Source organism: Schistocerca americana, chromosome X (genome assembly GCF_021461395.2).
Source record: "Schistocerca americana isolate TAMUIC-IGC-003095 chromosome X, iqSchAmer2.1, whole genome shotgun sequence".
Classification (NCBI taxonomy): domain Eukaryota; kingdom Metazoa; phylum Arthropoda; class Insecta; order Orthoptera; family Acrididae; genus Schistocerca; species Schistocerca americana.
In genome coordinates this window covers 712,561,169-712,588,573 of record NC_060130.1, presented here as the reverse complement: position 1 = coordinate 712,588,573, position 27,405 = coordinate 712,561,169, and the positions used below count along the sequence as shown (strand labels likewise).

The following is a 27,405-nucleotide window of genomic DNA, read 5'->3' as shown; positions in this document are numbered from 1 at the left end:
GGAAATATTTATAATATTTGAGTGACCCATTCATCTTCCATTTTTAATGAAGATATGAAATACATCAAACATATAAAAGCAGCAGTAGAGAGGGTGAACAGAAAATCTTAACCTTAATCTACTAGCAGAAGTCTGGAAAACAGGCCCATCTGCCAAAGAAGACCACATATTATTTCAATACAACTTTATGTTGGGTTTTGTTAAACTGATATCTTCAGCAAGCTAGTCTAAAGACAGAGGTCTAGTGAGATCAGAGGTGTGATGTTGGAGTTGTAATCATGAATCAGATAGTAAAAAAGCATTCTAGAGAATGTCTAGGAACTTGCAGCCAATTCATTGGAAGACGAAGTTGTTTTCATGTATAGCTGGCGGGTAAGTTTATAGAACTCTTATCTACATTCGGTAACTATGAGAAATGGTCTCTTCTTACACAGGATCCATTTACATTACCAGACTTACAGGAGGCACAGGGAAATAAATCTGAATCATCGCAACAATATATGAGTGTAACTTGTCCTGAATACGATTCCAAAATTTCATTATTGTGCCATTCACATTATACAAAAAATTGTGTGGCAAATTTGGCATTTCAAGATAAAAGTCAAAAGTTATAGAGAAAAATGATCAGAGATAAGTACAGACAAAAACGTTACCTACTGAATAGGAATTGCAAAAGATGGCTGAGCAGACTGCTAATTATCCTGTAGTGGGTAAATTTAGGGAATTATGAAACTGCCGCAGCAGTAATGTTACTAAATGTGAACAGAAACTGAGCCACTCAGTTGCACTTCTCATTTGCAGTAATTTATGGCAATCAAAAATAATTTAAATATGTAATCAGGTTCTATGGTTAGCATATCTGGTTATTACAAGTTAACAATATTTCACCCATACGACACATCTACATTGTGGTTCTAGTACTACAGCCATTTAAAAACACACAAAAATAATCAGCAGCAAAATAGATATGGTGTCACACAAGAAAGTGCAACATCTAACAACACAAATGTTAGTATGGAAAAGAGGACCAAATTTGATGAACAGTAAAGTATAACTACCAAAGTTTTACTTCTGCAGTCTCCCAATACAAATGAAATCAACGAAAAACTGCAATGCTTCCTAAACTGAAAAATAAGTTAGTCAGTTAACATGTATTACTTAAAAAATTGCAAAATCCTCCATGACTTTTGATGTAATGAAAACATTCCTGCAGAAGCAATATGAAGAAACCGTGCATAAAATTTTGTTATCTATGAATCTTTTGTGTTCATGATAAGAGAGACTCTAGGGAACAAGAAAACTGACATGTTCTACAGCTTATAAATGAGACCTATGAAAAACTGAATGACTGCTCCCACGTGAATATTGATTCCCCTTGATAAGGGACTGCACCCACTTTTTCTTTTTGGGGCCTAGAGCCATACTTCCTTCTTCAAATCTTTGTGTATCACTGCACAGCAACAGACAGATAGAATACCAGCAGTTTGTGACAGTTTACACACAGCAACTACAAAAATCAAAAACACTTAACTTTACCTCATTTCTACGGGCTCACTGCAGTGCTTTTCCTCACCACTGCTGTATTTAGACTGTAACTGTAAATAAAATCTGGAAAAAGGGCAGCATAAGGCAGTGATGATGAACATTTTATGGATGTTTTCTGCACGTCTTATAAGGCAAATGTTCTGATATTTTTTAAATGTATTACAACATGTGTGACAAGAGCTGTTACAATGTTGTGTAATCATTATATGACATTCAATTTTTTATACAGTTATTGAATAACTTTTACATTTCTCTACCATCATGTCCTTCCATCCCTCTCATATCATTCAGACGATGATCTCAGTACACCAAAGAACAAAATTATTATTCACCCACAGAATGTGAAACTGCTTTTGCTTCTAGCATGTTAAAGAACTGTACTCCACTTCAAACCTACAAAACTGCAGATACGCTAGCATGCACAAAATAATGAGTGCCATAACATGCAAATACAATAATGTTACAATGCAATAAGACAAGCTACATGGCAGTATTCTATACAATACATTCTTCTTGGTAAATGTGCAAATGTTCAATTAATTACTAAACAAAACTTGTAAAATGCTATCCATGCTTAAGACTGCCAAACCACATCTCTATAGTTGGGGAGTAATTATTAATATTACCTTCGCTAACACTTTCATTCTGAAGTAAATCGGGCTCTTGTCCAACGTATGCAAACCAGTGAAGTGTACCAGATTGTCCTAGACAGATGACAAGAACCTTGCATGTCTCTCAACAGAATACAAACACGCTAATGACATAAATGATTTGTCCATGTTGTTATTGTATGAGACATAATTCTGAACTATCTGATACTGTCACCCACAAAATAATTCTGTAACTTCAAAATATACTAAATCAAGTAATCAAGTACATAATAGTAGTAAGAAGAAAATATGGCACGAACAAATGTCATTATAAAAGTATACTTATGTGCTGATGTGACACTAACAATACTTGTTTTCTTTTCCTTTTCCTGGTTCTTTACCCCCATAAATTTTACAATATAAGTGTGCCATATGGTGTCAAACGGCTTTAACACAGCAATATCTTTTTACATGACTACTATTCCAGTACTAAATTACACATGAAGTGATTGTAAAAGTTTTGTATTTGATCAGACTAGCAAAATCTCCATTTCTTGACATAAATACCACAACATGAAGTGACTATGCTTTGAAAAAACTATAGAAGATTTTTAACTTGCTTTTAAGCCAACTGGGTTGTGCATCCTCAGCCACTTGTGTCAATTAGAGACTTACCAAATTACATTTTACTGCAAGTAAAAACCTGAAACACATCTCCATTTAAATAATCACAAGACTCCAAATTTTATGTTGTACCACCAGGAACAGCTTTGTTACTCCAGCTATACCATAAGTAAAAATCTTCTTTTTAAGATGCTATACTCCAGAGGTAAAACAGAGAGATTTTAAATTTAAGTTGTTGCAACATCCACCCTACTCTCAAGATTTCCACCTTTCGGCTTTATCTGCACTTAATGTAAAGAAATTTGTTGCATGTAATGAACAATACAGAATTTCAACCTCAAAGGCCAGGAAAATAGATGTTAAAATAAAAATATTTTTACACAGATAAGGAATTAATATGCCTTACAGAAACTTACTCCCATTCTTTCCAATATCACTTAGTAAACAATGTGACAATAAATCCATTATGCTACCTTGATGTAGGGCATTGGCCTGTCAATCACTCAATCAGTCATCTTCTGTCTAAATCATATGTGCCTTATCAGTCTGAGTGAACCTAACTTCTGTTTTCCAAATAAGACAATGTTCTTGGTGGTATTTGGGATCAAATCTAGCTCCCTTGAGAGGCAGTCAGACATACCAATTGCCCTACCATAGAGGTAAACAAATATCACTGTAATGCATCAAATCACCAAATACTTCTTAACGTTATTCACTAAAGATGACTGCACACTCAAATTGCAGCACTTCAGAAGCATCCATGTGCTACAACAATTTCAATGTATACTGTATTGTAGTAGTAGTAGTAGTAGTAGTAGTAGAAGCAGCAGCAGCAGCAGCAGCAGCAGCAGCAGCAGCTGTAGTAGTAGTAGTAGTAGTAGCATCAGCTGCAGCAGCAGCAGCACTGCAGATGTGTGATTAATTTCGGTATTTAACATTCTTTACATTTTTTATACTTCTAGATATTGTATAATTTGTTTGATCCTTTGAATTATCATAAAATGTTATTTCAGACTAAAGGAACCACCTAATTTTTGTGTCCACCACAAACGGATCATAGAACACTCTAAACTTCTTGCTGAGTTATATGAACTGCAAAATAATCAACATACATTTATGTTACTTTTTTATCAAAGGTTCAAAATGTTGACAGTTTTTCTGTCACTAATAACAGTAATACAAGTACCAGTACTATTAGTAGTAGTGATAGTCACGGTGGTGGTGGCAGCACAAATATGAAAGATATGGCTTTGTGATTCATGAAGATATATTGGATCACTACAGCACTGTGCAAACCACACTGAGACAGTACAACATGGAAACATGTGAGATACATGGCACACCAGTACAAGACTTTCAACAGCCATGTGGACATTTGGTACACAGCATTCAAGTTGAAAGAAAACAAGATGGCACAGCAAACACATTCTGATATTATACACAGCTGATGTATCGGCAGATTGATGACATGAGGTAGACCACAAGTTTAGTGTTATTCCTTGAGTCATTCATGACAGTGAAGAAGGTTCATGAAGAGGGACAACATTTAACTGCAATATGGGTAAGGTTGACCATGCAATAAGTATCCAAAGACATTGAACCAGCACAGCAACTGCCTTGACTAGAGAACTTGCAGTAGGTTCTTGGATACAGATCTTATTCTAGACTGTACTGTCAGGTTTTTGAAAGTTGCTCTGCATACTCAGTGACTTTCCAAATGCATTACTTCACACAAAGGAAGCATGTGGTCATGTAATAGAACCCAGTACGTTGTCGTCGATGGTGAGTGTTCATCGGAGGTGAGGGTATCATCTGGAGTGCCCCAGGGAAGTGTGGTAGGTCCGCTGTTGTTTTCTATCTACATAAATGATCTTTTGGATAGGGTGGACAGCAATGTGCAGCTGTTTGCTGATGACGCTGTGGTGTACGGGAAGATGTCGTCGTTGAGTGACTCTAGGAGGATACAAGATGACTTGGACAGGATTTGTTATTGGTGTAAAGAATGGCAACTAACTCTAAATATATATAAATGTAAATTAATGCAGATGAATAGGAAAAAGAATCTCGTAATGTTTGAATACTCCATTAGTAGTGTAGCGCTTGACACAGTCACGTCGATTAAATATTTGGGCGTAACATTGCAGAGTGATATGAAGTGGGACAAGCATGTAATGGCAGTTGTGGGGAAGGCGGATAGTTGTCTTCGGTCATTGGTAGAAATTTGGGAAGATGTGGTTCATCTGTAAAGGAGACCACTTATAAAACACTAATACGACCTATTCTTGAGTACTGCTCAAGCGTTTGGGATCCCTATCAGGTCGGATAGAGGGAGGACATAGAAGCAATTCAGAGGTGGGCTGCTAGATTTGTTACTGGTAGGTCTGATTATCATGGGAGTGTTACAGAAATGCTTCAGGAACTCAGATGGGAGTCTCTAGAGGAATGGAGGTGTTCTTTTCGTGAATCGCTACTGAGGAAATTTAGAGAACCAGCATTTGAGGCTGACTGCAGTACAATTTTACTGCCGGCAATTTACATTTTGCGGAAAGACCACAAGATACAATAAGAGAGATTAGGGCTCATATGGAGGCATATAGGCAGTCATTTTTCCCTCATTCTGTTTGGGAGTGGAACAGGGTGAGAAGATGCTAGTTGTGGTACGAGGTACCCTCCGCCACACACCGTATGGTGGATTGCGGAGTATGTATGTAGATGTAGATGTAGATGAATGTGGTGATTTTACCACCATGAATGATTCCAGGAACAATGGGATAGTGTCCTGCTCACAAGTGAGTCCTAGTCTAACATTAAAAGTAGTTCTTATTATCAGTTAATTTGTTATGCCCATGTGTCACATTATGACGCTACTAATATTGTGGCAGTGATTTTGTCCTCATCTGAAGAAGCATTAAGAGCACTAAACCACTACATGTGTTTACTACGAATGCTGTAAAGGAAGTGGTCTATAGGGGTGTCCTGCAATAGTATGTGGATAACAATGATTAGGCCTGAAGGATGAGCAGCTGCAATATAAGGACTTCAAATATTGAGGCTGAAAAGTTCAGTTCTCTGACTTACATCAAATTTAAAATGCATCAGACACAATAACCAAAAGGATTGCAGCCCTAAATCCACCACCATGGACCAATGTTGATCTTCAGAGAACAATAGTGTAGCAATGGGGGTTATTTCCACAAGCCATTCAAAACTTACTCATGTGCCTTATAGGAAGCCAGTTAAGTACCCTACATTGTCATCATAGTGCATCACAAACCTTACTGATGTTCTGTATGCCATCAGTGGACACCACACGCTCTGTGTCATCTATGGCCAGTTTTCTGTTATAACCTGTACCCATACCACTGTGTCACAATATTGCTACAGCATCTTTAAGTGCACACATAACTGCCATGATCATGTTGTTACATGGATCCCTAAGATCCCTCAATGTACGTCCACATGAGTATCAGTAGCATCAGTGGTAATACTAGTAATACATGTAATTATTATTATTATTATTATTATTATTAGCCTATACTTCATTCATCATATTCAGCCTAGATCACAGTTGTTTCTTATACCCTTCACAATTTCAATAGCTTCAGAACAAGGCAATAAAAGATTCTATTAAAATAAAACACATTTTAATATGGCACTTGGCAAGTCACAGTACATTCTATTTTTCAATTGTTGGTATGGTGGTAATCAGAACGAAACAGAAAAGGGATGACAGCAAGTGAGATACCTCAAGAGGTGGGCAACAAATACGGAAATTTGTTTCCAATCTACCAATGTTGACAGTAAATCAAATGATACAGAAGCTGTCTTTTTTCCATCCTTAACAAAACTGAAATGTCATGCTTGACGATAGTGTACTGCAAGTTCTTATCTGAAAATTTGAGGCCAGTATTTGTTGCTCCCTATTCTGCCATCTTTTAACTGTTAGTTACAATGGTGAATTGTTGCTGATCTCTGTGGTAAAAGGCATTATCAGAGAACAGCAGCTTAATGTAAGAGGAACCACTGGAAACATGGCGTCCACTCATACCGTAATGTCCGCCCCTGGTAGATGAGTGGTCTGCGTGACGGGTTCGATTCCTGGCTGGGTTGGAGATTTTCTCCACTCAGGGACTAGGTGTTGTGTTATTCCTATCATCATTTCATCCCCATTAACACGTAAGTCGCTGAAGTGGCATCAACCCGAAAGAATTGCACCAGGTGAACGGTCTACTTGACGGGAGGCCCTAGCCACATGGCATTCCATTCCATAATGTAATCGAAAGGTTAGAATAATTTACTTGTGACCAATGTAATCTCCACATGTGCTCTGCTTAAGATGGCAACATTATGCATATTGCTTTGTGCTCTTATGCATTCAGATCATCTGGTAACTTCACCACTGGTGACCTGAGTAACAGATAACTTGAGCTCTAACTTGAAGGAAAATGCTGGGGATGAACAAGTTCAGAGACACAAATGTTGTTCTGCAAGGCAACAAACTATTAAGCTTCAGTCACATTGTGGGTGGCATCAGAACATATGGCTGCATGGATCTTCGTGATGTCCATGGCTGTCTTACTGGCTGAGAATTCATTAAACACAATTTGGTACTGTATGTAACAGCTTCTGCATTAAGTGTTGACTCTGAATTCTGCCTAAAGAACAACTGTGTCACATCAAATGTAGTGGGTATCTCTTAGAGATACCTTGTGAAGGCTGTGAAGTCTCAAATGGTTCTGCCCACCATGAGAAAATAAGGCTGTACCATAAATAGAACTTTTAATGGCAATACTGCTTCCAGGTGGCAACTGCATGATGACTAAAGCAGATAAGGGAAGAAATGTGAATATATCCTGTAATAATGCCTCTATAGTAATACCTTTCACATCAATACTGATACTGAAAAAGGATAAAGTTCCATGGTCCAAAGGAAAAAAAGCAGAGGATCTTTTGGCACCGAGAATTGAGTCATGTTATGCATTACAAAGTAATATAATGAATGTCTATGTTAAAGAAGAGTCCCAAACATATGGAAGACATGGTCTAGGTCTAAATACTGGGAAAAATGAAAGTCAAGAATCACAGGAAAAGCATTTTAAACATATTGTGAAAGATTCAAGAAAAATTTTAGAAATTTGCAAGATTCTCGCAGGCATAAAATCCAATCAGTATATGTTTAGAAAAGGGAAATCAATGGACAATGCTTGAAACAGTTCCATGTGTACCATTAGAGAATCAACAGAGAAGTACATCATAGGAATTTTGATCGTTATTGTTGGGGTGTTCAATAAACTGAAGTGGCCCATCTTATTCATGCAACTGAAGGAAACTGGATATCCAAGAGTTCTCTACAACTGTCTATGGTATTACTTCTGTGGCAGAAAATACAAACTTACTTGACCCAGAAAATAGTTAACAAAAGAACTGACACTTGCTGTCATCAGTCTACTATTCATGACCCAGGACAGAAGCAACGTACCTAATACAACTGCATATAGAGTAAATTCTCAATTCAAGCATGAGAAAGTGTTCTAAATGTTAGTGTAGCTTGTATCCAGAGACAGAAGATAGAAACCAGACCAGTATTAATGTAGTGTGATGTGGGAAATCAGATGGTGGTGGTGGTTAGTGTTTAACGTCCCGTCGACAACGAGGTCATTAGAGACGGAGCTCATGCTCAGGTTAGGGAAGGATTGGGAAGGAAATCGGCCATGCCCTTTCAAAGGAACCATCCCGGCATTTGCCTGAAGCGATTTAGGGAAATCACGGAAAACCTAAATCAGGATGGCTGGAGACGGGATTGAACCGCCGTCCTCCCAAATGCGAGTCCAGTGTGCTAACCACTGCGCCACCTCGCTCGGTGGGAAATCAGATCCAGGCAGGCCTGCACACTGAGCCCTTAACGTTAATCCATTGAGCGGATTCAATCCAGGACTGGCATATCTGCCCAACCTGGAAGTGGTCGTGTTAATGCGTCCAGCTACCTGAGCAGGTATGAAAGAACTAACAAAAGGTTGTCTACAAGGCTAGATTTGCTGTCCCATCTTTTCGGATGTTTCACTTGTGACAGTGCTGGAAAATATGGGAGCTACAAGAAAAGTAAGAGGTTGCATATTATTTGCAGGCAAGTTACTTCAGGTGGTAGCAGGAGATTCAACAGAAAAACTAAGACAACTGTAATCACATGCTAGGTGCTCTCCAAGAATAGTGAACAGAGAATAAACTCTAAATGGCCACATATAATATGGTTTACCTTGTGCTCTAAGAGGAACTCTGAAGAAGCAAACATTTTTAAGTAAAGATAGATCAAGAACAGCTAAAAAGATGTCATCAAGTATATGGAGTTGCTGTTAGACAAGAGAAAAGTCTTCTCTTCCCACAATACCATACAAGTGTGCAAGAAATAATTTTATGTAACAAACAATCTAGCACATATAGGATGGAAATGGTCCTGACTCACAATACACAGTATTAGAATAATCACAAGGCCATTCTGTCATGTTTGCAGGTTATGGAGCTAGTGTTTAGGCTAATATGGTGAAACCAGCACAAACCTTGTTACAAGTAAAATGAAGTGTGAATATGCAGTTTATAGGTACATATACAACTGAACCAGCTTGAGATCTCAGTGTAGCTATAGTTACATGGCCAATAGAACTGCAAATATGGAAGAAGGGCAAAGAATACTGGCCAAAGGTGGGAAAATCAATGGAAAATGTTATAAACAGTGCTTTGTGAATTGTTGGAACATCAGCATGGGTATTTTGATTGGTACTGTGGGAAGGAAAAAGATATCCAGCACTGTAAGATGAAGAAGATGCTGCTGATGCTGAGCAAGTGTTTAAGGTGACCAAACAGCTATGATCTTCAGTCTCCTATTCACCCCCAGAACAGCAGCAGTGCACTTAATCTGTTTGCGTATACAGTTAATTCTGTGTACATGTGCGAGAAAGTGTTCTACATGTTTGCATAGCATGTATCTGAGGCAGAACTTGGGAACTAGCTTGGTATTCACCAACTGGCAAATGGGAAACTGCCCTAAAAGGAGGAGAAGAAGTAAAGGCATAGCTCCTGCAAGAATGGCAGTCTCTTACTAGGAAACACAGCAACAATAAGAAGATGTGCTTAGAATTTTCTCTTGTGCACAAAGATGTGACTTTGTTTAAAATATACAACAGCCCCAAGGTAAATGATTCACTGATAACTGGACACGAACAATCTGAAAAAGATAAACCAAAAACGAGTAACATACATGAGTGAGGCTGCAAAAGAGCTCTGGCTCTTGTGGTATGAAAATGCAATAAACAACCATTAGTGGCATACCAAGATAAGAATTTCTTCGAGAGAAGAAAGGCTATGGCACAAAATTAATGAGATAACAAATGATGTTTCCTTGAAGGAACCAGAAATCTATTAGAAGGAAAGTTGGGCAGGAATGGCACAGACCTAGGCAGTCATCTAACAGCAGCTGGTGAGGATGAAATGAACCAGAGGACAAGAAGAGAAAATTGAAGAGGAAACACCTACAGGCCTGCAATAGGAATAGACAATCACCAGCACAAAGGGAACACTGAATTAGGAGTTCATGGTACATTGCGGTGCTGATTGGCTGCAACAAAGGTCTCTCATTCGGTGTCATTGAGGTGGTATCCAGGTACCTATACAAGCCTCGACAGGTCTTGTCATGGGGCATATCCTAGGAGGAGGAATTTAATGTCTCGCCACAATGAGATTAAAAATTGAGTACCCCTTCACATTGGTGAAGGATAAAGAATGAAACTGGCTCTGTCCTTCCCATAGAAACCACCCTTGCATTTAAAAACCTTACAAAAGAAGTGACCACAATAATCTTGTAAAACATAAGATGAAGGACATTATGAAATCTGTGAATGGCTGGCTGGCTGACTACTGGACTTCACTTTCGTATGCCAGGAATGGATACAATCTGCTGGTTCTAGGTAAGAGAGAAAGAGAGAAAGAGAGAAAGAGAGAGAGAGAGAGAGAGAGAGAGAGAGAGAGAGAGAGAGATATACTGCCCTTCAAGAAAGTTGTTGTGCTAAAATTATTCTTGGAACAGAGAACTTACTTAAACCCGAAGAAGAACGATCTGAAATATTTAGCGAGGAATGGAACATATATCAAGAAGATATCATAGGAGGGGAAGTGTTTATTGCAGTCTACAAAAATATTGTCTATTGAGGCTGAAATTGAGTCTCATTGTGAAGTTATCTAGCTGCAAGTAACACGTCAGGTGAATTCATGTTAATTATCAAGATATTTTTACCAGCCACCCAATTCCCCCGTGACAGTCTTACAACCACACACACAAAGTCTACCACTTAGTAGTGTGGAAATACCCCGATCATGACACATTGGTTAGAGGCAACTTCAACCTACTCAGTATAGACTGTGATGTCTATGGATTCATTCCAGGTATAGATAGGCAGGCAGTCTTGTGAAGTACTTTTGAACACATCTTCCAAAAACTGTCTTGGGCAGTTAATTCCACAATACACATGAAACCGAAATATTTTAGATCTTGTAGCTTCAAACACGCCTGACTTTATCAATGGTATCAACAAAGAGACAGGGATTAGTGATCACATCACAACAATAATGATTACTAAAATTAATAAAGCCAGCAAGAAGCCTAGGAGAGTTTTTATGCTGTAAAGAACAGATAAGCAGTTCTTAGCTTTATACTTAGACAATGAATTAGCATCACTTAGAATATGATGGATGCAGAACTATGGGTAAAGTTTAAACTGATTGTAAATCATGCCCAGGATTAGTACGCACCCAAATAAGTCGATTAATGGTGGAGAAGACCCACCAGGGCTTAATAACAAATTATGGAAGTTGCTAAGGGAGCAGAGACTGTGGCACTCTTGATTAAAAAAGAAACACAAAAAACTTGGTAGAAACTACTGAGTCTGTAAAAAGATCGATGAGCAAAACATACCATTACCACCAATGTATTTTAGCAAACGATCTACTACCTCCACATCTACATAATATATTGCAAGCCACCATATGGTGCAAGGTGGAGAGCACCCTGTACTACTCTTAGTCATTTCCTTTTCTGTTCCACTTGCAAATAGAGCAAGGTCTGTCTGTGTGCCTCCATATGAGTCCTAATCTCTCTAATTTTATCTTCATTGTCCTTACACTAAATGTATATTGGTGCCAGTAGAATCGTTCTGTAGCCAGCCTCAAATGCTGGTTCTCTAAATTTTCTCAATAGTGCTCCTCGAAAAGGATGTCGCCTTCCCTCCAGTGATTCCCATTTGATTTCCCAAAGCAGCTCCGTAATGCCCATGTGTTGTTCAAACCTACAGGTAACAAATCTAACAGTCCGCCTTTGAATTGCTTCAGGGTTTTCCTTTAATCCGATCTGGTGTGGATTCCAAACACTTGAACAGCACTCAATAATGGGTTGCGCTATTGTTCTACATGTGGTCTCCTTTGCCGATGAACCACACTTTCCTAAAATTTTCACAATAAATCAAAGTTGACCCTTCAACTTCCCTGCCACAGTCCTTACATGGTCATTCCATTTCATACTGCTTTGCAATGTTTCACATAGATATTTAATCAATGTGACTGTATCAAGAAACACACTACTAATATTGTACTCAAACATTGTGGTTTGCTTCTCCTATTCACCTGCATTAACTTGCATTTTTCTACCTTTAGAACTAGTTGTTGTTCATCACACAAACTAGAAGTTTTGTCTAAGTCATCAATTGGCAGTGTAGCACCGTGTCAAACGCTTTACAGAAATCTAGGAATACAGAATCCGCTGTCACCCTTCATCCATATTTCACAGGATCTCATGTGAGAAAACGGCAAGTTGAGCTTTGCACAAACGATGCTTTCTAAAACCACACTGATTTGTGGACAGAAACTTTTCTCTCTCAAGGAATTTTACTATATTCAAACTGAGATTATGTTCAAGAATTCTGCATCAAACCGATGTTAAAGATATTGGTCTGTGGCTTTGTGGATTCATTCTTTTATGCTTCTTATAAACACGAGTCACCTGCGCTTTTTTCGGGCAAGAGATTCACGAAAAGTGCAGGCTAAGTAAGGGGCCAGTACTGTAGAGTACTCTGTCTAAAATCAAGATGTGATTCCTTCAGGACCTGGCAACTTATTTGTTTTCATCTCTTTCAGTTGTCTCTCTAAACCAGTGGTGATTATTACTATATCCTCTATATGGAAGCCTGTGTGATGGCCAAATGATGGTATGTTTGTATGTTGGCAATTTTACATAGGATCAGAATTTTCTCAGGTTCTTGGCAAGATCTATTACTAAAGTAGTTATTGTGAACTTCGTGTATCAATCTTTTTACAGAAGCATGAATTTCTATTAACTTTTGACTGTCATCATTTACCCATTTGCTTTTAGACCACGAGTGCAATAGCATTTGCTTCCTCAGTATTTTTCGAATTTTGTTGTTAAATCATGGTGGGTCTTTTCTTTCCTTAATCCACTTACTCAGCAAATACTTCTCCAGAGTATGATTTACACTCCATTTAAACTATGCCCATAATTGCTCTACATCCATCATACTCTAACTACATGATTTCAGTGTACTGTCTAAGTGGGATTCTAACAACTGCCTATCTACTCTTACTGGCGGAAATACTCTCCTAGCCTTTTTGACTGATTTACTAACTTTAGTAATCACAGTTGCTACGATAACATGATGGTCACTAATCCCTGTACCAGGATATTCCAAAGGGTTATGACCCAGGTGGCAAAGAGATGGGAGTTGGTGCGGCATAAGGATGGATGGTAACTATGAGGTCAAAAATATTTCAACTGCATGTGGGCTTTTTTTTTCAGAAAATGTGTTCAAAAGAACCAGAGAAAATTCTGGGTATACATGAAAACACTAAGTAGGTTGAAGGCCCCTACCCACTTACTTGTTGACCAGTTTGGTGTAGCAATAGCAGAGAGCAAAAGGAAAGGCAAAGTTCTAAATATCATGTTTAAGAATTCATTCATGGAGGACAATGGAACAATCATAAAATCACTTGATGTCATACAGACATCTGTATTGATAATATAATAATAGACATCCCTGGCATACAGAAGAAACGGAAAGGATGGAAAACAAATCAGCCAAGAGGTCCAGATGGAATTCCAATACAACTTTACAGAGAGTACTCTACAGCACTGGCTCTTTAGTTAGCTCGCATTTATCAAGAATCTCTCACTCAACGCAAAGTCTCAAGCAACTGGAAAGAAGTGAAGGTGGCTTCTGTATATAAAAAGCACGAAGTACGGACCTGCGGAATTAAAGAAAAATATCTTTAACATTGGCCTGCTGCAGAATTCTTGGAACACATTCAAGGTTCAAATATAATAAATGTCTTGAGAAGTAAGAACTTATGTCCACAAATCAGCATGGATTTAGAAAGCATCAATCATGGGAATCTCAGCTTACCCTTCTCTCACACAATATCCTGCAGACCATGGATGAAGGGCAACAAGTATATTCCATGTTCCTAGATTTCTGGAAAGCATTTGACACTGTGCCCCACTGCAGACTGTTAACAAAAGTAAAAGCTTACAGCACATGTTCCTAAATATGTGAGTGGCTCGAAGACTTCTTAAGTGACAGAACCCAGAACATTGTTCTAGATGGCTGTTCAGAGACAAGGGTAATGTCTGGAGTGCTCCACGGAAATGTGAAAGGAGTGTTCTTATTCTCTATATACATATATGATCTGAAAGACGAAGGGGAGGGGGGGGGGGGGGGGAGAGTAATCTGTAGTTACTTTCTGATGAAGTTGTCATCGTTCAGTGACTGTAGGACTTTGGGTGATACAAGATGACTTGGACAATATTTCTAGTTTGTGTGATGAATGGCAGCTTGCTCTAAATATAGATAAATGTAAGTTAATAAAGATGTGTCAGAAAAATGTTCCATAATATTCCAAGACAGCATTAACAGCGTACTGCTTGACACAGTCACATCAATTACACATCTAGATGTAACATTTCAAAGTGATATGAAATAGAACGAACACCTAAGGACTGTAGTAGGGAAGGTGAATACTCGACTTTGATTTATTGGGTGAATATTAGGAAAGAGTGTTTCACCTGTAAAGAAGACTGCATATAGAATACTAGTGTGGCCTATTCTTGAATACCTGCTCACATGTTTGGGACTCCCACCACGTTGGATTAAAGAAAGACATCAAAACAATTCTTGGCATTATCTCATTAACAATTACACAGTGTGGGAGGCAGGAAAGAGGGGAGGGGGGAGAAGGAAAGGAGAAAACACATAACTCAATTTATGGCTAGTTTACTAAACATCAAAAAACTGAGTGAAGTGGCCGAGTAAGGCATGATTTCTGTGGCTCTGTATGAAAGCAATATTTTACTGATTTTCTCCTACAGATCGGGCATTAGGTGAACAGATTATGTTCTAAACAGCCAAAAGGTTGGGTGGTTGACTTGGGGGAGGGGACCAAACAACGAGGTCATCAGTCCCATCCGATTAGGCAAGGATAGGGAAGGAAGTTGGTCATGCCTTTCAAAGGAACCATCCCGGCATCTGCCTGTAGCAATTTAAGGGAATCACGGAAAACCTAAATCAGGATGGCTGGACACAGGTTTGAACCGTCGTCTTCCTGAATGTGAGTCCAGCCACCTCACTTGGTCAGCCAAAAGACAAATGCAGTGTACACTGATGTAATGGAGAGTCATCTCCTTCTAAGAATTCAATATTGCCTGGTTGTGTCTGACTCTCCAAAGTATGATAACCAGTTCGACATTTTAGTTGAAAAAAGCATGACAGTGACTGATCTGCATCACTGTCTGCTCTCACTAATAGTAGATGGTGACTATTATTCTTGCTCCACTGAATGGTGATGCCTGTTATTTTGGTTTTGGACATTTTGACAGCTTGATAAATACTTTAATCATGGCTGTGAAAGAATTTCAGAATCCCTTGGAAACAGTACGGGTATGCAAACTTTATGTAATTTAGAAGTCATGTACACTGATACTTGAACAGTGAAAATGTTACGGGTATTCTCAATGTAAATTGTTTTCATAAAGAAGGTCTAATATTTAGTAACAAGCAACCGATAGTTTCTTTGCTAAATTGAATCATCTGACGACTTTGTTTAAGTAGAATACAAAGCAGAGGATAAAATATAGCAGAACAATTTAAATTTGTCCAAAACTGGTAATAACAGTTGAATAAAAATATTATCTACACTGTTTTGTTCAAAAAAATATGAAGAAATATACAGAAGATTCTTGACAAACAAATGAGTTACTTTTGGCTATTTTAAAAGTTTAATCAATGATCTAAAAAAGTTATATCAGGTTAAAAATTTCACAGATGTGTAAAAAGCTAAGTACATGGAAACTTCTTGCGTTATTCAGCTGTGCTGTAAACTACAATCTGTAGACTCCAAATAAAATTGCAAGTATAGTGACAAGTGCATTAATACATTACTGTGATGGAATTAAAGATGCCCCCAGAAGCAGCATGGCTGTGCATTAGAATGTAAATTAGAAGTACCGTACATCGATTATTAAACTGTGTCAAGTTGTTTTCTGTGTAAGTGGCCTAGCTGATAACACAAAGATAGCTTGACAATCATTATTCATGTCAAGAATATTGACGATACTGAAAAAAAGTTTGGCTTTCTGAAAAAAAAAAAAAAAATGCAGAGCACTAAGCCTTTTTCCAAATTATCCACTACTTGTATATACCATTTACAGTAGCATTTTTGATACAGATTAATATTTTTATTTTATAGAGCTTCCACAGCTGAAGTCCATGTTGCTAAAATATATATTCTCTACTAGCTAACGGGACTTGGTAACTTTATGTGTATTTTTTTTTATACATACACTTTAATATGCTGTCTAATTAGCCCTCTCTTGGGCACTGTGTGCGCTGTCAATATCAACTCCTCGTTTGTATTACTATGACCATGACACATTCACACAGACTGCTCTACATTAAGAGAACATAAATTGTTGCCTAGGCTTTACTATGAGAGATAGGAAAATTGGTTCCAGATGGCCTGAGGTGTGAAGCAGCTATTAAAATCAAGCATGTTGTGCTTAGCAGTGTATTATGTGTATTCTACCACTGGGTGGTCAGCTATGTTCTTGGACAGTTCAGCAGTGGCCGTTCATTTTAATGGACAGTTGGTTGGTAGTCATAACCACATAATAAGCTGTGCAGAAATTGCACGAGAACTGGTATGTAACACAACTGCTTTCACAGGTGGCACTGCCTCTGACAGTATAGGATAAGACTGTGACGGAACTGGAGTATGGTGTGCTGGGAGGGTGTAACAAACAGGTCTTGTACCAGGATATTCCAAAGGTTTATGACGCAGGCGGCAAAGAGTTGGGAGCTGGTGCAGCATAAGGATGGATGGTAATTGTGCACAGACAGGGTGGGTAGCGGAATGAAATAGGATGTTCATTTCCCGGCTTCAATTACTTATAATTGTTTCCAGAATGAGATTTTCACTCTGCAGCGGAGTGTGCGCTGATATGAAACTTCCTGGCAGATTAAAAGCTCAGTTGGTAGAGCACTTGCCCGCGAAAGGCAAAGGTCCCGAGTTCGAGTCTCGGTCGGGCACACAGTTTTAATCTGCCAGGAAGTTTCGTTTACTTATAATTGTGTCTAGACATGAGGAACATTGTACGTACAAGCTTTCCCATCTCTCCTAAAGTGGTACATCGCTGCCCACCAAATCTACACAATGTCCACATCCAACTTTCTGTTACACCCATTACCAACCCCCTGCCACATGGGCCATAAACCTGTGCAAGCCTGAGGTATGAGTCCTACCCCATACAGCCAGTGGATTTGGAACAAATTCACATGACATGTTAATAAGTAGCATGCAAAAAGCCATGAAAAGGTTTTTTGTAATAAGTATTAATCCTAATGCTCACTGCAAAAATACACTACTGGCCATTAAAATTGCTACACCAAGAAGAAATGCAGATGATAAATGGGTATTCATTGGACAAATGTATCATACTAGAACTGACTTGTGATTACATTTTCACGCAATTTGGGTGCATAGATCCTGAGAAATCAGTACCCAGAACAACCACCTCTGGCTGTAATAACCGCCTGGGCATTAAGTCAAACAGAGCTTGGATGGCGTGTACAGGTACAGCTGCCCATGCAGCTTCAACACGATACCACAGTTCATCAAGAGTAGTGACTGGCGTATTGTGACGAGCCAGTTGCTCAGCCACCATTGACCAGATGTTTTCAATTGGTGAGAGCCCTGGAGAATGTGCTGGCCAGGGCAGTAGTTGAACATTTTCTGTATCCAGAAAGGCCCGTACAGGACCTGCAACGTGCGGTCATACATTATCCTGCTGAAAAGTAGGGTTTTGCAGTGATCGAATGAAGGGTAGAGCCACGGGTCGTAACACATCTGAAATGTAACGTCCGCTGTTCAAAGTGCCGTCAATGCGAACAAGAGGTGACTGAGATGTGTAACCAATGGCACCCCATACCATCATGCCGGGTGATACGCCAGTATGACAATGACGAATACTTGCTTCCAATGTGCGTTCACCGTGATGTCGCCAAACACGGATGCAACCATCATGATGCTGTAATCAGAACCTGGATTCATCCGAAAAAATGAAGTTTTGCCATTCGTGCACCCAGGTTCGTCATTGAGTACATCATCACAGGTGCTCCTGTCTGTGACGCAGCGTCAAGGGTAACTGCAGCCATGGTCTCCGAGCTGATAGCCCATGCTGCTGCAAACGTCGTCGAACTGTTCATGAAGATGGTTGTTGTCCTGCAAACGCTGACTCAGGGATCGAGACGTGGCTGCATGATCCATTACAGGCATGCGGATAAGATGCCTGTCATCTCAACTGCTAGTGATACGAAGCCGTTGGGATCCAGCACGGCGTTCCATATTACCCTCCTGAACCCACCGATTCCATATTCTGCTAACAGTCATTGGATCTCGGCCAACGTGAGCAGCAATGTCGCGATACGATAAACCGCAATCGCGATATGCTACAATCTGACCTTTATCAAAGTCGTAAATGTGATTGTACGCATTTCTCCTCCTTACAAGAGGCATCACAACATCGTTTCACCAGGCAATGCCGGTCCACTGCTGTTTGTGTATGAGAAATCGGTTGGAAACTTCCCTCATGTCAGCATGTTGTAGGTGTGAATGCTCTGAAAAGCTAATCACTTGCATATCACAGCATCTTCTTCCTGTCAGTTAAATTTCACGTCTGTAGCACGTCATCTTTGTGGTGTAGCAATTTTAATGGCCAGTAGTGTATTTTTAACTCTGAAGGTGAACATATGGTTGTTTGAGTTAGGTAGCCCACTAGGCAGTAATGAAACACACTGCTGCTGCAGTCATCAATCTGGAGACTGGCTTAATACTTCCTTCACTAGTCTTTCTTTTGCAACTATGTTTTGTAACTAGAAGGGCTGGATAAAAATATGGTATCACCAACAACGCAACACATTACCATGCCTAATATGATGTAGGAAACTGACTGAAATTCAAACCAGCTTCCAGTCATCTCGGAAAGGATAAATACAGGTCCTATGTGATTTTAAAGGGAATCTTTCACCAATCTTCCTGCAAAATAATACCATGTTCAGGTAGCGATGATGCACGCGGAAAGCAATCGTGCATCCTTCTCTTCAAAGTAGACCACAAATGTTTAGTAATATTGAGATCTAGTGACTGGTGGCCAGATGAGATTTGACAATTCACCCTCATGATCATAAAACATACCAATCCAATGTGAGCTGTGTGAATAGGGGCCCTATAATCTTTAAGCTCAGCATCGCCACAAGGGAGCAAAAATTAACCATGAGATGGACCCATCCAGCGAAAATGTCCACATAATTCTTGGCAGTAATGCAACTTTGGAGAGTATCCATGGAGCCCACAGGATACCACAATATGGTTTCATTACTAAGATGTAAGCTTGGCCAGAATTTGGAAACAGTATGAAACAAGATCTATCTGATGAAATAACTTTCTTTCATTGCTCCATAGCCCAGGTTTTCTGACTTCAGCACCACATTTTCCAGTTATGGCCATTTGAAACCCTGATGTGTGGTTTTGGAATTCCGTCTCACCCTGCGATTCCCTGCTTCTGGCATTTCCTTTGTGTTGTTTTGGTGCCGACAGGTTTCGCAAGTGCGACATTCAATTCTGCAGCTATCGTCCTCTTCTTTTTCATCACAATCCTCTTCAACAACCACCTGTCACATTGGCTCAACACACACAATTTCGTCTGCTTTGTGACTTAGTAGATGATGTTTTCCGCTTTCCCTGATGCTGTATATATCTTCGATATTATGCCTCTTAAAATGCCAAATACTTCAGCTTCCTTGTTTATGAAACCATCCACCATAGGAGCACCAGCAATTTGTTCACATTCAAATTCACTTAGCTCCAACATAATGCACTTAAATCACAAAGGACACTGTCCTGACCATGACGGACACTTGTAACCTATTGAGAAAACTGCACATGTGCCATACATGGGATACCACAGCTGTATAACAGCATAACCTGCAGGCTTGGGTAGATCTGCATTTATGCTTGCATCTGGATTTATGTTCAAGCGTGCATTTCTCATGATGTTTCCATATTTCTGTCCAGTCCTTATATATCACTACACCTATATGCATTTGAATCTGCTTACAACTTTTGGCTATTAACAAATTAATTATTCTTTGATAACTCATATTGTGTCCCATTAACTTATCCCTTCCTTTAGTTAATTAGCAGCAATCAAGTTATTTTCTTCCCAATTTGATTCAGCACTTCTTCGTTAGTTACTTGATCTATAGATCTTATCTTCAGAATTATTTTGTAGAGCTACATTTCAAAAGCTTCTATTATTTTCCTGTAATAACTGTTTCCCACCATGTCTCACTTCCGTATCACCAAAAATATAATTTCAGAAAATCTTCCATCTCAGTAGTGTTTTTCTTGCCATTCCCAGTCCACACCTTACTTATGCCAATGTCAATTATCTTGCTGCCCAGATAACAAAAGATACTTTCAGAATCTCAATTCCTAACCTAATTAACACAGTGTCTTATAACTTAATTTGTCTACACTCCATTACCCCTGTTTTACTTTCATTAATAGTCATCATTGAACCTATTTTTAAGTGCTCTTCCACGTACTTTGCCATTTGTTGCAAAGTACCTCATCATTGGTCAACATTTAAGTTTTTGTTTTTTCTCCCTGAACTTCAGTTTCACTTTCACGGTTCTGCTTGGTTTTCATTAGTGCATGTTCAATGTACATGCTGGAAAGGGTGGGGGGCAGGCTACAACCCTATCTCACTCTTCTTAATTACTGACTATTTGTCATATGCTTCAATTCTTGTAATGCAGTTTATGTACAAGATGAGTAAGTTTTCTCTCGCTGTTTCTGTTTATTTTATTTCAAAGAATGTATTCAAGTATTAAACTAATTTCCAGTAATATTCACACACAGACACTTGCCTTCTTTGGAACTGGAATGATTACATTTCCCTTAAAGTCTGTCATACCATGCACACCAGATGTAACAGATTTGACATGGTTAGTTCACACAAGGATCTTGATGATTCTGAAGGAAAGTTGTCAACTCCATGTGCTGTCAAATTCTTCTTGTAGTACTGCATCACCCATCTCATCTTTTTCCCTTTCCATAATAATGTGGCTTTCCTTTATATTGCCCTTCTATGCATTCATTTTGCCTTCCAGCATTATTGTCTTTGCTTTGGACTACACTGCTGTAATGAAATATTGTATATAGTTTCATCCAGGAAAAGAATCTACATTGTGAATTAGTTACGGCATGGCAGCAGTCTATGGGAACCTCCTCTCTTGAAACCATATGGTCAACTTTCATTCAACATGGAGCCTTGTATTTCATAAACAATGGATAATATACTCAAGCAGTCAGATTGTAAATAAATTAAAAGGTTCAGTCTGGAAATTGCTCACGGGTATTAACAAAGCTTTGCTCTACCTTATCCTTTCTCCTAGGAGTGGACACCCAGAAAGGTAGGCAGGCGAGGTTTTGAAGAGATGGAAAGGAGGAACTAGGTACTAGCAAATTCAGTTTGTTGGGGTGAGGGCTGGAGTGTGACTGGTTAGCTTAATCAATAGGGTATCACCAGAACAAGACTGTTCTAAGCTCAAATTCTGGTTCTGTACAAAGTTTTAATCTTTCAGCAAGTTCTGTAACAGTAAAGACCACACTGCAGAGAGAAAGATTCACTCAGGACCATCTTTCTTACACCAAGATGAAGAAAGAACATTAAAAAAAGTTGCTGATGCTGACTGATACTGCTTTAGATGGCTAGGTGAATAGAAAGAACATAATATAACTTAATTATTAACACAGATTCAATATTATGAAGTGCACGTACAATTGCCGGCAACTGTAGTTTTACCTATTTTATACAACAGCAAAAAAGAGTTAAGGAAAATGAAACACTTGAGTTCAGTACCATGTTGACATTAAAGTCATTAGAGAGAGACCTTTAGCTTAGTTGGAGAACAACATGAGAGGCAATCAGGTCTAACAATGTTCAAGGTAACATCTGAGCATCTACCAGGAATGATGCAAACAAACAATGGAAAAACTAATTCATAATGGCTGGATGAAATATGAACTCAACTCTACTGCTCAAGCATGAGTCCACTGTGCTAACTATCATGCCACTTTGCTCAGTAGAGATTCATGTTATCCAGTCAAATTCCAATATAGTTTCACCAAAATATAGATATTTAACTAAAGTTTTAATTTCCTTACAGACAACCTATTACTACTGTAGTGAATGTAAAGTACTACATGTATTCAGAGACGCACAAACTAAGACAACACTAAAAATATGTGCCATATGGAATAAAATTTTAAGAATAAAATATGAAACACTTAAATATGGATTCACTGTAATCAAGATGGTTGGGTAACAAAAGTAAAACATGCACAACACGTAACACACATTCAAAACTCCTATGTTTAGCAATACATCCCAATCTAGAAATTATTTCTGGCAATAACCCATATTACCAGACACATTTTATTCATAATTGTAATGTGACTTAATGCTCAGTAAAGGTAAACCTTCAATTAACAAAAACATTTAGTAGTCATGTGTATACATGTTCTCATGCAGGTCTTCCTGTACAGTACTAAATGCTGATTCTTTTTAATTCCATTGTCAATACCAGATGTAACTAATAGTCTCAGATAACAAGAATCCATGCTATTTAAAACATTCAGTTAATGCAGTGTACGATACAATAACAAAGCCTCAACCTCAAGTCTTGAACAGTGTAAGCAAGTAATAAAACGGAATTTTGAACCTTATGTATACATATTTCTTTAGTTATAAAACTTCTCTCTACAACACTTGCATACATGTACTGAGATTGAAAACATGTTCATTCTAACTCAATACAAAAGAAACTGAGGATATCATCTCACCCAGACAACAGCATGCATTCTATCAAGCTAAAGTATCTGCATTCGGTTTAAGAGTTCCACAATGTTGAAGCAAAAGTTTTCAGTAGGATAAAAATTTTACTTTTGCAGAATTTAATTATTGTTACCATCAACAAATCATAACAGCTCACAAACTGTGAGTTTGTAAAATGGTTTTCATAACATACTGTTTAACAAGACTGGTCGTCACTGAAAGTATCAGCCTGGCAGAGATCCATTATGAAATACTTTACCTCAATATTATTCACTCAAATTTCTTGTCTATTCCTTAGACTCATGGCACATTTTAATTATCACCATAAAAATGACTATCTTATTACAATTATGTTATTAACATATTTCACTCTTGGTGTTAGTTATGTCCAAAGAAAAGTGTACTATATGGGATTGCCTTATACAAGACATACTGATTTGTATTTTTACTTAAACATGTTTGAAGAATGAAGTTTGCACATAATTCACTGTACGTTTATAAGAAATAAATTTAATTTTCCAAATTACTAATTATGACACAAGCTACTTTTAAAAAAAAAATGAATACCTTTGACTGCAGGTGCGTTTCGGGAAGAGTGTCGCCCCTGCTCACCATCCACTGGTGCAGCACCAGCTGAAACAATAAAAGAACAAATTCAACATTACTCTGTTATCCAGGAAGTGGCATGTAAACATTTGAGAATATGATAATATTTTTGGGAAAGACCATACAACTTAATCCACACACCAAGTAAAACATAGACTAAAACAGACATAATAATAATGCAAAGAAATTTCAAGGACTTGTTTCTTCTACTAAGCTGTAATGCCTGCCTTACACCAATAGTCAGTTCTGACTCCACCACTAAACTGTTGACGTCATGTCACATTGTGAGTAATTCTGGACATCTGGCACAGAACATATTCCGCTTTAGATTACAGAAATTCAGGCTAGCAATAATTTATTCTAAGTGTATTGCACAGTGTAGTAGTGGTGGTGGTGGTGGTGGTGGTGGTGGTGGCAGCGTCAGCGGCAGCAGCAGGATCAGGAAAAGTTGTAATAGCAGCAGAAGCAGCTTTATTCATCTGTGGATCACTTTTACACGGCAGTGACGCTACAGTTTAAGAAGAAAAGATATAATTTATATATAAAAAACATATATGTACAAACAGGTCTAGTTTGTCATGGTTGGGACAGGTATTCCAGCCATGACCTTATATTAGGAGACATCCTGGCATTTGCCCGAAGCAATTACGGGAACCGACGGAAAGCCTAAATCAGGATGGCCAGATAAATATTAAAGGCTTCATTCTCTTGAATAAAAACTCAGTATGTTGTAAACAACACAACTTCATTCAATTAATCCCCAGTGTTCAATATTGTTTTGTTTACACATTATTGCACAGAAATTATTTAATAATGTAAAAAGCTATTGCTACACTTATTATTTCTCAACATAGATCACTGCACCTACACACTATCAGAAAGAGAAGGCTATATTTCCATGAAAAAAAAAAAATTGAAAAAGTGATACAGTAATAACTGAGAGGACTTCAAACTGGAAGCATTAGTTATTTTCCCTTATGTACTTGATACTTCCCTGAATCATTTATGACAAACTACAAGTTGCTTGCTTCTTGCTGACTGTTTCCTCAGTCACTTGTCGAAGCGTAGCAACTGCTGTCAACCCAAAGATCCCCCCTCCTCACAACCCAAAACCAGAATGGGAAAAAAAGGACTCACCAACCACAAAAAACGCTACATACGGAATCTGTTTTATTTAAGTCAAGACATAATCATCACAAACATCCAATGAGAATGTTGACAAACTGATACATCAAACTTAACAGTGAAATTTGTCCGTCAGCAAACTATAGACAACTGAGTTTAATTGGGAACTAACGGATTTATCATTCTTTGATAAATGATTCTAGAAGACTGGTGTCTTGATCTAACTTGCAAGTGGATTTGTGGTCTGTTTGAAATCTGTGGTACATGCAGCATATCAGGACTGAATGGTAAACAACAGATCATTGCTCCATCTGTAGAGGATGACAAAAGATTCATAGCTGGTAATGACACACTTCGGACAGTAGAGCAGGTGACCACCCGGTACACTAGTTGTCAACCTGATTACGTATTTCTCATAAATATCCACTGCATACTAATCACTAAAGCTTTGTTTCAACATGAGTGCTGAATGAACAACCATGTCACATGCAGGTTCATTTGTAGAAACAAATCACACCTAGTGCAAAAAGTGTCACAAGTGAGTGACTGTGAAATGAAAGAAGGTGTATGTATTTGACAATTCCTAGTTTCTATTTGATTGAAAATGACTACTAAGTTTGGTGACTTCTTGAAATTGTATGTGTATTATGTGTTGTTAATAATGTAGGATGGTGGCGGATGTTAGTATGGTTAGGTCCAGGCTTCCATAGCCTGAATTTGGACTTACGATGGTGGTAGAGAAGTGCACAGTTTCCAACTATTCCTGTACGACATGTGAATCTGGCACTGTCTTACATTTTACAAAATAGTGAAGATATATTTTAAGACCACAGGGCACGTAGCATTCCTATGGCAGGCTGGTGTGAAGAACACTATGCAGACTTTCACTATTACTGATGAATCCTGTATCTCTCCGAATCTCATTCCTGTTACGCATTTGTAGGACTTGGTATACGAGAACATGTGGTAACTCACCACTTAGCAAAACCTCTGTACTGATATCCAACACAACATCAAACACACTGTGAATGGTCATACTCTGTGACGACTACTACTGATATTGTTTTAATAACAATATCTCATCAGATTTTTGTTATGCAAAGGCGGAAAATGGATGTACCCAATATTATGCAGGTGGTCATAATTCTTGTACCAGCATTACACATGCAAATTCAAAACTGTGTAACCTCTAACACGAACTATTCTCACAGAAAAATACACGTTATGATCCAATATCAAAAAGTGAAATATACACACCCACAATAATTTTCTGGATATTGTGTAACTAAAGGCAGTGTCTCAGACATCCACATTCGAAGTAAGATTTTAAAATGTATCATCATCGTCCATATTAGTGGCACGCGTTCTGCCACCAGCTCTGGAGGTAAACTTCCGTTACTTATCTTAATTATTTAAATGGATTATTTATTTAGTGCTTACAATTAAACTAAGCACTAAATAAATAATCCATTTAAATAACTAAGATAAGTAACGGAAGTTTACCCCCAGAGTTGGTATTATATAATGGTAAGACAGAGATTTAGGAACCAGGTTTTAAATTGTAAGACATTTCCAGGTGCAGATGTGGATTCTGACCACAATCTATTGGTTATGAACTGCAGATTGAAACTGAAGAAACTGCAAAAAGGTGGGAATTTAAGGAGATGGGACCTGGATAAACTGAAAGAACCAGAGGTTGTAGAGAGTTTCAGGGAGAGCATAAGGGAACAAGTGACAGGAATGGGGGAAAGAAATACAGTAGAAGAAGAATGGGTAGCTCTGAGGGATGAAGTAGTGAAGGCAGCAGAGGATCAAGTAGGTAAAAAGACGAGGGCTGGTAGAAATCCTTGGGTAACAGAAGAAATATTGAATTTAATTGATGAAAGGAGAAAATATAAAAATGCAGTAAATGAAGCAGGCAAAAAGGAATACAAACGTCTCAAAAATGAGATCGACAGTAAGTGCAAAATGGCTAAGCAGGGATGGCTAGAGGACAAATGTAAGGATGTAGAGGCTTGTCTCACTAGGGGTAAGATAGATACTGCCTACAGGAAAATTAAAGAGACCTTTGGAGAGAAGAGAACCACTTGTATGAATATCAAGAGCTCAGATGTCAACCCAGTTCTAAGCAAAGAAGGGAAGGCAGAAAGGTGGAAGGAGTATGTAGAGGGTTTATACAAGGGCGATGTACTTGAGGACAATATTATGGAAATGGAAGAGGATGTAAATGAAGATGAAATGGGAGATAAGATACTGCGTGAAGAGTTTGACAGAGCACTGAAAGACCCGAGTCGAAACAAGGCCCCGGGAGTAGACAACATTCCATTAGAACTACTGATGGCCTTGGGAGAGCCAGTCATGACAAAACTCTACCATCTGGTGAGCAAGATGTATGAGACAGGCGAAATACCC

General features: G+C 38.5%; 1 protein-coding gene across 20 annotated transcripts in view; it reads right to left on the bottom strand.

Annotated features, from left to right (window-relative positions):
- Positions 1-27,405, bottom strand: part of LOC124555758 (ensconsin-like) — a 410,739-nt gene that overhangs the window by 122,773 nt on the left and 260,561 nt on the right. For 10 of the 20 annotated variants that reach the window (XM_047129790.1, XM_047129789.1, XM_047129780.1 and 7 more), the window contains exons 2-3: positions 23,830-23,895; positions 2,172-2,249 (exon numbers count right to left, since the gene is read on the bottom strand). In XM_047129790.1, the coding sequence (XP_046985746.1) occupies positions 2,172-2,249; positions 23,830-23,895 (144 nt within the window). The remainder of the gene's footprint in view (positions 1-2,171; positions 2,250-23,829; positions 23,896-27,405) is intronic. The other 10 variants (XM_047129795.1, XM_047129796.1, XM_047129794.1 and 7 more) reach the window with 1 other exon arrangement.